Raw genomic sequence first — 11,877 nt, forward strand, 5'->3', positions numbered from 1 at the left:
GAAGGATTGATCAGAATTTGGCGCTATTAACTCTGATGGCTCTACTAGGCATATATCGCTTAATAATTTGATTCTCCTATTTTCTTCTCTTTCTGGTTATTTGTTTCTTTCTTTCAAGATTATTACCAAATATTGTATAGGCTATGGTTTCTTCTATTCTTATCTATCTCTGATCTATATATAGCTAGCAAAGCATGGATGTAAAATATAAGTTTAAAATAAAATAAAATAAGGGAGGGAGGATTGAGGGAGTGTGGTGTTAAATTTCTGTGATTGCTTGATTTCACAATATGGTATCAGAGCAAAGTTCCAGTGGTACTGATTGCTGATGGCTATGCCGAAGGTGATCTAGCTACTACATTGGTTCCTTGTTTTCAAGCAATAGCTTCTTGTCAGGTGGTATTTTTCCTCCTTAGTCCCTTATTTTCCTGTTTTTTCATTTTCTCAATTTGAGAAACACTCTGCTTAACCTATGGCAGAAACGAATTTCAAAAACTCCTCCATGCAACCACTTACAAATTTTCATTTAAATGAAACCAATTATCGACCTTGGGCCAGAGCAGTAAGAATTGCTCTTGGAGGTCGCTCAAAACTAGGTTATGTTACAGGTGATACCAAGGCACCCGAAAAAAAGGACGACCCAAATTACCAGGAATGGATTGCCAATGATCTTTGTGTCATGTCATGGCTATTTAATGCAATGGAACCCCAAATCTATGAAATATTTGCGTATGCAGAAACCTCAAAAGAATTATGGGAGTCTTTACAAGAAATGTATGGACAAACTAACAATTCTTCTCGAGTGTTTGAACTCCAACATAATCTTTCCAATCACAGGCAAGGTGTCAACCAATCATTCACAGATTATCTAGGCAAGATGAAAAAACAGTGGGAAGAACTTCGTCAATACCGGCCGATTGCAAGCACCACAGCCGAGTATGTAAAAAGAGAAGAACGGGATAAAATTTTTCAATTGTTGGCTAACCTCACCACTGAATTTGAAGATGTTAGAAGAGAGATTCTAATGAGAGCAGAGCTACCCTCGTTAACCACGGTTTGCTCCATCATACACCATGAGGAGACACGAAAACGGGTAATGAATCCGACACACAAGGTAATAGATTCTCAAGAAAACTCTATTCATTATTCCTCTACAAATTCTAAATCTGCTGAGAATAGTAAGTGGAATAAAGAAAAAAGAGGGTTGGAATTTTATTGTGACCATTGCCGGCGTACCGGCCACACCAAAGAGCGGTGCTATGTTCTGCACCCTCATCTCAGACCAGCAAGAAACAAACCTAATGAAGCTCATGTTGCCACCAATGAGAAACCGGCAGCTGCTGGTTCAACTGAGTTTCAGGCACAGCTTGACGCTCTCAGTCAACAGATGGCATTTTTCATGAAGTCTTAGAGTGCATCATCCACTGTTCCAAGCACTGAAGCTGCTGCAGCTGCGGCTAAAGGTTCTGGTAAGAATTTTGCCTTGTTTACAGATTCAAATACTCATATTATTGTTGATTCCGGAGCAACAGATCACATGGTCAGTTCTAAAAGAATGGTAAATCAAACAAGTCACAATACATACCCATATATCACAGTAGCAAATGGTATAAGAGTACCTACAGATGGTAAAGGCATAACCCATATTTTTCAAAAGGGAATTGAGGCAGTTATTGTACCCGAATTAAAGACCAACCTTCACTCTGTCAGTAAATGGACTAATCAGTGGAATTGTAATGTGTTGTTTACTCCTCAGAAAGTAATCTTTCAGGACAGGGCTTCGGGGAGGGCGATTGGTGAAGGGAAGCTGATCAATGGATTATATGTGATACATCCCAGTTTATTTGTTCTTACAGCTACCGATTCAAAGGTTGATCCTAGTTTGTGGCACAAAAGATTAGGCCATCCTTCCGATAGAATTTTACAGAAGTTAAATGTGTCTTTAATTCATGACTCGAATAATTGTGATTGTTGTCATTTTGCTAAGCAACATAGACTGCCGTTTTGTGAACATTCTGAAAAGGCTAATAATGTGTTTGATTTAGTGCACTTTGACACTTGGGGAAATGCCCCCATTGATTCCAAAGAAGGATTTAAGTATTTTGTTACTTTCATTGACGACAAGTCTTGGGCAACTTGGTTATATCTACTAAAATCCAAGAGAGAAGTACTTTCTATTTTTAAAGATTTCTATAATATGGTTCGCAACCAATTTAATAAAACCATTAAAATCCTTCGAACTGACAATGGTACCGAGTACACCAACCATGAGTTTCAAACCACTTTACGTAATTTAGGCATATCTCATCAAACCACATGTCCTGGTACTCCGCAATAGAATGGAGTTGCGGAACGAAAGAATAGGCATTTGTTAGAAGTAACTAGAGCCTTATTGTTCTCAGGAAATTTACCCAAAAATTTTTGGGCTGATGCCGTTCTTACAAGTTGTTATTTAATAAATCGACTTCCTAGCCGAATATTAAATTACAGAAGCCCTTTAGAAGCTTTATATAAACGCAAGTTCAATATTTCTCATCTCAGGATTTTTGGTTGTGTGTGTTACATGCACGTGCAAAATACTAATAAATTGGAGCCTCGTGCCAAGAAATGTGTATTTTTGGGATATTCATCCTTTAAAAAGGGCTATAAGTGTTTTGATCCTAGCACTAATCGTGTCTATTTTTCTAGAGATGTACTATTTGCTGAAACACAATTGTACTACCCTTCGAGTCAGGGGGAGAGTTACACAGAATTTACAGAAGTCATCCCTACACATATTATCCCGAATTGAGAACTTGGGCCCAACAACAACATGCTTGATTCAAGGTCACCTGATGCAATTGAAACTATGCCCGATGACACTCATCAGCTACAGGCCGAAATAAATGCACCAGATTCAGAAATAACAAGTGAGCAGCAGCGTAGGAGATCCAACAGAATCTCTCAACGGTCAACTAGATTGAAAGATTTTGTAACGTATTCTACTCGCTATCCCATCCAAAAACAGGTCCAGTATGAGCATCTTTCTCAAAACTTCTATAGTTTGTTAACCACAATTGATGATCAAATAAAACCAGTTAACTTTCATGAGGCTCAAACAAAGGAAATTTGGGTTAATGCTATGAATGAGGAACTTGAAGCTTTAACCAAAAATCAAACTTGGGATTTAGTAGAATTACCTATTGGAAAACAAACAGTAGGGTGCAAATGGATTTACAAGACCAAATTTAACAGTGATGGGTCTATTGAAAGACATAAAGCTAGATTAGTTGCGAAATGATTCACTCAAACCTACGGTATTGACTACAAGGAAACCTTTGCTCCAGTAACCAAAATGAATACTGTTAGAACTGTCATGTCAGTTGCGATTAACTGTGATTGGCCTCTGTTTCAAATGGATGTCAAGAATGCATTCTTGCAAGGTGAACTTGAAGAGGAAGTCTATATGGATCTTCCCCCGGGGCTACATGTGACAAGACAAGAGTTAGTTTGTAAACTCAAGAAGGCAATATATGGGCTCAAACAATCACCAAGAGCTTGGTATGGGAAACTAAGCGCCGCATTATACAAGGCTGGGTTTAAAAGAAGCAACGCAGATTCTTCAATGTTCACTCAGGTAACAAACAAAGGTATAGTTGTTATTCTAATCTATGTTGATGACCTTGTGATAACAGGAAGCGACTCGAATGGGATTGACAACTTGAAGAAACATTTAAAGAGTGAGTTTGACATAAAAGATCTTGGAACACTAAAGTACTTCTTGGGTATTGAGATTGCACGCTCTCACAAAGGTTTAATCTTATCTCAACGAAAGTATGTTCTAGATTTATTAAAAGAAACCGGCAAGTTAGGGGTCAAACCAGCCAGTACTCCAATGGACTATGGGAGTAAAGTAATTACTAATAATGTGCCTTTGGAGAATATTAGACTTTTTCAGCGAATTGTGGGAAAGCTAATTTATCTCACAATTACCAGACCAGATATAGCTTATGCAGTAAGCTATGTAAGCCAGTTTATGCAAAAACCAACGAAAGGCCACATGGAACTTGTCAACCAATTGTTGAGGTACTTAAAAATTGCACCTGGAAGAGGGATTCATATGAAATGTCATGGTCATGCCGAGATAGTAGGTTATGCTGATGCCGATTGGGCAGGTAGTCCTCATGACAGAAAATCTACCACTGGCTATTGCATGTTCGTGGGAGGAAATTTGGTTACATGGAAAAGCAAAAAAAAAGACACAGTTGCTAGGTCAAGTGCTGAAGCAGAATATTGTGCCATGGCTACTGCTACAAGTGAAATAGTTTGGTTAAGATTATTACTCCAAGAACTTGGATTTAGGGCTAGTAAACCTACTAAATTGCACTGTGATAATGTGGTACAAATACCTTAAATTGGAGTGTTGTATTAGGCTTATGATAGGGTGAAAATCAATGCTAATAATATTTATAACCCTAATTGTCTACTTTACAATCGATTCACAAGCGCAGGAATCTATTGTATAGTATAGATCGGGGTGTCGATCTGCAGGGATAGTGTATTAAGAGATCTAGATGCAAACTAAGTCTAGGTTATGGTTCTTTTAGGTTGGTTGGTTGTGTTTGATTGATTGATTGTTGGTTGTTTTGGTTATAATGTTGAGTTACAACAGTGAAGTAGTATTAGATTAAGTGTTCAGAGAATGGGCTTCTAGCGGATCATATATTCTATCATTCAAACTTGTTTAATCTAGGTTCTGGAAAACATAACAATTGCGTATAGTTTGTCACCAACCGCATGCTACTGCTAAAACTTGTCAATGTAAAGTCACTCAGTAGCATGTGGCTTTGTCACCATCTGCACACGACCGGGCAAACCATACAAAGGCTGGTTTCTATTCTAGTCGGAATTGCACACAGTTTGGCCTTACCCGCACACGCCCTGCACTGGTATCAATTGCACTCTGAGAGTTGCTAATCCTGTTTTAATGTCGATCACTTGGTCAGTCTCAAAACACCCTAATTGAGTAAGTCCTGGTTGGGCACTTAGTACAATTGCATGAAGATTAATGATAAGTTCTAATTATTAATATTACAAAAGGGTCAAGTTTACAGTTACGTCCTTCCTATATGCCTTTCATAATAGTAACAATCAAGATTACTCCACTATTAGTCATAGAATGCAACATTCGTCTACTAAACTATATCCTAATAGGTCTCGAACTTCAATAGGTCTCTAACTGAAGTTCGGATACAAGCGGGCACCCTTTCGGTCTATTCTATCTAAGATACTTATATTCTATGGTTATTGGTTAACCCCCCAATGGTATACAAGCAATGCACATCTCAATGCATACGAGGTAACTTTAAGCACACAATAAGTAAGAACATAAGGAGTAAATCTCAGTAAGAATTCATATCATAGTACAATGATAAATATAAATGAACAACTAGATTAAACCCATAAGAATTCAAGATTACATGTCTTCACCCTAGAAAAGGGTTGCTTAGCCGCTCATGGAGGGTTCAACAACAAAAAAGACAAAAGACATTAAGAAATAGAGCAATAAAGAGAGAGAGATGGAAGGTGGACACCTATGCTACCTCTTCTCTCATGCACGCCGTCTTCTTGTCTTTGTCTCTACTCCTTTCTTCTAATGGAGACTTTGCTATTCTATTGATCTCTCCTTTGCATAGCCTCCATAAGATAAACCCTAATTCTAAGTGTTCTCTCTGTAGTTTATGGCTTCAGAGATTCAAAAGATGGGAGATATATCTTTCCCTGGGCGTCCATATGCTTATATAGGCCTTGATTAGGAAGTTAGATCTGTAACTGTTGTTCTGGCAGTTTCTACGTGCGGATGACCGAGTCGCATGCAGTTTGGAGTTAAACCGCACAAATGGCATAACTTCCTACGGCAGCTGATCTGGGTAGCATGCAGATGAGGACATCCGTATGGCTGAGGCTGAGTGTCAGAATTGCTTCATTTTATGCCTGTTTTAGCTCGAATATCATCAGAAATCTGCGATTCTCTTCGATCAAGTAAAATAACAAAAATGAATCTAATTCTTTAGAAAATAGACAATTGTAACTCGATAAATGACAATGTTTTAGACTAAGTGATAGGGAAAATAACGACTTATTTCACCCTTATCAGCTTACAACCACCCTCTTTTCTTGCTATCTAGGGACACAACTAATGTCATGGAAAGACCTTTAATTAGAGTGTTGTATTAAGGTTACCACTAAACTCTTTTGTTGCCATCTGGAGACACTACTAGAGTACAACAAAGACATTCGATTGGAGTGTTGTATTAGGGTTGCAAGTATACTCTTCTCTTGCCATATGGAAACATTAATTGTGCGCTCCAAATGAATTCAATTGGAGTGTTGTATTAGGGTTGTAACCACCCTTTTTTCTTGCTATATGGGGACATTACTTATGTGCTACAAAGGCCATTAAATATAGTGTTTTTATTATGGTTCCAATTACTATATTCTGTTGCCATATAGAGACAACACTAGAGTGATCCAAACACCTTTAATTGGAGTGTTATAATAGGGTTGCAAGTACCCTCTTATCTTGCCATATGGAGACACTACTTGTGTGCTACAAATGACTTCAATTGGAGTGTTGTATTAGGGTTGCAAGTATCCTCTTCTCTTGCCATATGGAGACACTACTTGTGTGCTACCAAGTCCTTTAATTGGAGTGTTGTATTAGGGTTGCAACCACCATCTTTTCTTATACATCTAGGGACACTACTAAAGTGCTACAATGTCCTTCAATTGGAGATTTGTATTAGGGTTCTAACTACTCTCTTATATTGTCATCTGGAGACACTACTAGAGTGCTTCAAATAACTTGAATTGGAGTGTTGTAATAGAGTTGCAAGAACCTTCAATTGGAGTGTTACATCAGGGTTGCAAATACCATCTTCTCTGGCCATATGGAGACACTACTTGTGTGCTGCAAAGCCTTCAATTGGAGTGTTGTATTAGGGTTGCAACCACCCTCTTCTTTTTCTATCTAGAGACACTACTAGAGTGCTACAAAAACCTTTATTTGGAGTGTTCTACCAGCATTGCAACTAGATGACAAGATAATATGGCATTTACAACCATAATACAACACTACAATTGATGGTGTTTGGAGCACCCTAGTAGTGTTTCTATATGGCAAGATAATAAAGCATTTGCAACCCTAATACAACACTCCAATTGAACGTGTTTTGGAGCACTTTATAAGGCAAGATAATAGGGTATTTATAACCCTAATACAACGCTCCAATTGAAGGTATTTGGAGCACTATAGTTGTGTCCCCATATTGCGAGATAAAAGGGCATTTACAACCCTAATTCAACGCTCCAATTAAAGGTGTTTGGAGCACTATTGTAGTGTCTAAATATAGCAAGATAATATGACATTTACAACCCTAAGACAACACTCCAATTGATGGTGTTTGGGGCACTAGTAGTGTCTATATATAGCAAGATAATAGGGTATTTACAACCCTAATACAACAATTCAATAGAAGGTGTTTGGAGCACTCTACTAGTGTCTACTGATTAGGGCATTTACAACCCTAGTACAACACTCCAATTGAAGGTGTTTGGGAAATTCTAGTAGTGTCTCTATAGGGCAACATAATAGGGCATTTACCACCCTAATACAACACCCCAATCAAAGGTGTTTGGAGCACTCTAGTAGTGTCTCCAGATGACAAGATAATTGGGTATTTACAACCCTAATACAACACTCCAATTGAACGTGTTTGAGGAATTCTATTAGTGTCTCTATAGGGCAATATAATCAGGCATTTACAACTCTATTACAACACTCCAATTGAAGGTGTTTGGACCACTCCAGTAGTGTTCTATATGGCAAGATAATAGGGCATTTGCAACTCTAATACAACTCTCCAATTGAAGGTGGTTGGAGCACTCTTGTAGTGTTTCTATATGGCAAGCTAAGAGGTCATTTCAAACCCTAATACAACACTCCAATTGAAGGTGTTTGGAGCACTCTAGTATTGTCTCTATATGGCAAGAGAAGAGGGTAGTTGCAACTTTAATGCCACACTCCAATTGAAAGTCTTTGCAGCACTCTAGTAGTGTCTCCAGATGGCAACATAAGAGGGTAGTTGTAACCCTAATAACACACTCCAATTAAAGGTGGAGCACTCAAGTTGTGTTTCCAGATGGCAAGATAATAAGGTATTTACAACCCTGATACAACACTCCAATTGATGGTGTTTGGGGAACTCTAGTGGTGTCTCTATATGGCAAGATAATAGGGCATTTACAACCCTAATACAACAATCTAATAGAAGGTGTTTGGGGGTACTCTTCTAGTGTCTACAGATTATGGCATTTACAACCATAATACAATACTCCAAATGAAGGTGTTTGGGGAACTCCACTAGTGTCTCTATAGGGCAAGATAATATGGCATTTACAACCCTAATACAACACCCCAATTGAAGGTGTGCGGAGCACTCTAGTAGTGTCTCCAGATGGCAAGATAATTGGGCTTTTACAAACATAATACAACACTCCAATTGAAGGTGTTTGGGGAACTCTAGTAGTGTCTCTATATGGCAAGATAATATGACATTTACAACCCTAATATAACACTCCAATTGATGGTGTTTGGAGCACTCTAGTAGTGTTTCTATATGGCAAGAGAATAAGGCATTTGCAACCCTAAAACAACACTCCAATTGAACGTGTTTAGAGCACTTTATATGGCAAGATAATAGGGTATTTACAACCCTAAGACAACACTCCAATTGAAGGTGCTTGGGGAACTCTAGTAGTGTCTCTATAGGGCAAGATAATATGGCATTTACAAACCTAATACAACACTCCAAATAAAGGTGTTTCGAGAACTCTAGTAGTGTCTCTATAGGACAAGATAATATGGCATTTGCAACCCTAATACAACACTCCAATTGGCAAGATAATAGGGTATTTACAACCCTAATAAAACACTCCAATTGAGGGTGTTCGGGGCACTCTAGTGGTGTCTCTATATGGCAAGATAATAAGCATTTACAACCCTAATACAACACTCCAACAGAAGGTGTTTGGAGAACTTTAGTAGTGTCTACAGATTATAGCATTTACAACCATAATACAACACTTCAAATGAAGGTGTTTGGGGAACTCCAGTAGTGTCTCTATAGGGCAAGATAATATGATATTTACAACCCTAATACAACACCTCAATGGAAGGTGTGTGGAGCACTCTAGTAGTAGTGTCTCCAGATGGCAAGATAATTGGCCTTTTACAACCCTAATACAACACTCCAATTGAAGGTGTTTGGGGAACTCTAGTAGTGTCTCTATATGGCAAGATAATATGGCATTTACAACCCTAATACAACACTACAATTGATGGTGTTTGGAGCACTCTAGTATTGTTTCTATATGGCAAGATAATAGGGCATTTGCATCTTTAATACAACACTCCAATTGAACGTGTTTGGAGCACTTTATAAGGCAAGATAATAGGGTATTTATAACTCTAATACAACGCTCCAATTGAAGGTGTTTGGAGGTCTCTTGTAGTGTCTCTATATGACAAGATAACAGGGCATTTCAAACCCTAATACAACGCTGCAATTGAAGGTGTTTGGAGCTCTCTTGTAGTGTCTCTATATGGCAAGATAAGAGGGCATTTCAAACCCTAATACAACACTCCAATTGAAGGTGTTTGGAGCACTCTAGTAATGTCTTTATATGGCAAGAGAAGAGGGTAGTTGCAACTCTAATGCCACACTCCAATTGAAAGTCTTTGTAGCACTCCAGTAGTGTCTCCAGATGGCAAGATAATTGGGCTTTTACAACCCTAATAAAACACTCTAATTGAAGGTGTTTCGAGAACTCTAGTAGTGTCTCTATAGGGCAAGATAATATGACATTTACAACCCTAATACAACACTACAATTGATGGTGTTTGGAGCACTCTAGTATTGTTTCTATATGGCAAGATAATAGGGCATTTGAAACCCCAATACAACACTCCAATTGAACGTGTTTGGAGCACTTTATAAGGCAAGATAATAGGGCATTTATAACCCTAATACAACGCTCCAATTGAAGGTGTTTGGAGCTCGTTTGTAGTGTCTCTATATGGCAAGATAAGAGGAACTTTCAAACCCTAATACAACACTCTAATTGAAGGTGTTTGGAGCACTCCAGTAGTGTATATGGCAAGATAATAGGGCATTTGCAACTCTAATACAACTCTCCAATTGAAGGTGTTTGGAGCTCTCTTGTTGTGTCTCTATATGACAAGATAAGAGGGCATTTCAAATCCTAATACCACACTCCAATTGAAGGTGTTTGGAGCACTCTAGTAATGTCTCTATATGACAAGAGAAGATGGTTGTTGCAACTCTAATGCCACACTCCAATTGAAAGTCTTTGCAGCACTCTAGTAGTGTCTCTAAATGGCAACATAAGAAGGTAGTTGTAACCCTAATAAAATACCCCAATTGAATGTGTTTGGAACACTGAAGTTCAGTCTCCTGATGGCAAGATAATAGAGTATTTACAACCCTAATAAAACACTCCAATTGAGGGTGTTAGGGGCACTCTAGTGGTGTCTCTATATGGCAAGATAATAAGACATTTACAACCCTAATACAACAATCCAACAGAAGGTGTTTGGAGAACTCTAGTAGTGTCTATAGATTATGACATTTACAACCTTAATACAACACTCCAAATGAAGGTATTTGGGGAACTCTAGTAGTGTCTCTATTGGGCAAGATAATAGGGCATTTACAACCCTAATACAACACTCCAATTGAAGGTGTTTGGAGCACTCCAGTAGTGTCTCCAGATGGCACGATAATTGGGCTTTGAAAACCCTAATAAAACACTCTAATTGAAGGTGTTTCGGGAACTCTAGTAGTGTCTCTATAGGGAAAGATAATATGGCATTTACAACCCTAATACAACACTACAATTGATGGTGTTTGGAGCACTCTAGTATTGTTTCTATATGGCAAGATAATAGGGCATTTGAAACCCTAATACAACACTCCAATTGAACGTGTTTGGAGCACTTTATAAGGCAAGATAATAGGGTATTTATAACCCTAATACAACGCTCCAATTGAAGGTGTTTTGAGCTCTCTTGTAGTGTCTCTATATGGCAAGATAAGAGGGCATTTCAAACCCTAATACAACGCTCCAATTGAAGGTGTTTGGACCTCTCTTGTAGTGTCTCTATATGGCAAGATAATATGAAATTTACAACCCTAAGACAACACTCCAATTGATGGTGTTTGGGGCACTCTGGTAGTGTCTATATATAGCAAGATAATAGGATATTTACAACCCTAATACAACACTCCAATTGAAGGTGTTTGGAGGACTCTAGTAATGTCTCTATATGACAAGAGAAAAGGGTAGTTGCAACCCTAATACAATACTCCATTTGAAGTTGTTTGGGGAACTCTAGTAGTGTCTCTATGGAGCAAGATAATAGGGCACTTACAACCCAAAGAAAACACTCCAATTGATGGTGTGTGGGGCACTATAGTAGTATCTCTATATAGCAAGATAACAGGGCATTTACAACCCTAATACAACAATTCAATAGAAGGTGTTTGGACCACTCTAGTAGTGTCTACAAATTAGGGCATTTACAACCCTAATACCCTAAATTGTCATCGTGGGACACTACTAGAGTGCTGCAAAGACCTTCGATTGGAGTGTTGTACTAGTGTTGCAAGTACCATCTTCTCTTGCCATATGGAGACACTACTTGTGTGCTACAAATGCCTTCAATTAGAGTGTTGTATTATGGTTGCAACCACCACCTTTTTCTTTCCATCCGGGGACACTACGTATATGTTGTAAATATCTTCAATTGAAGTTGTA

At 38.3% G+C, this 11,877-nt stretch overlaps 1 protein-coding gene across 1 annotated transcript; it reads left to right on the forward strand.

The window, feature by feature from the left end:
• Positions 1-312: 312 nt before the first annotated feature.
• LOC144565516 (uncharacterized) lies at positions 313-2,699 on the forward strand. The gene is made up of 2 exons (XM_078315310.1): positions 313-1,469; positions 1,757-2,699. The coding sequence occupies exon 1, from the start codon at positions 473-475 to the stop codon at positions 1,409-1,411; it is 939 nt and encodes a 312-aa protein (XP_078171436.1). The 5' UTR covers positions 313-472; the 3' UTR covers positions 1,412-1,469; positions 1,757-2,699.
• The last annotated feature ends 9,178 nt before the right edge of the window (positions 2,700-11,877 follow it).

Source organism: Carex rostrata, chromosome 14 (genome assembly GCF_964058835.1).
Source record: "Carex rostrata chromosome 14, lpCarRost1.2, whole genome shotgun sequence".
Classification (NCBI taxonomy): Eukaryota; Viridiplantae; Streptophyta; class Magnoliopsida; order Poales; family Cyperaceae; genus Carex; species Carex rostrata.

What these genes read in the sequence shown, in the direction of transcription:
- LOC144565516 (XM_078315310.1), top strand. Translation starts at nt 473, where the DNA reads ATGGCAGAAACGAATTTCAAAAACTCCTCCATGCAACCACTTACAAAT.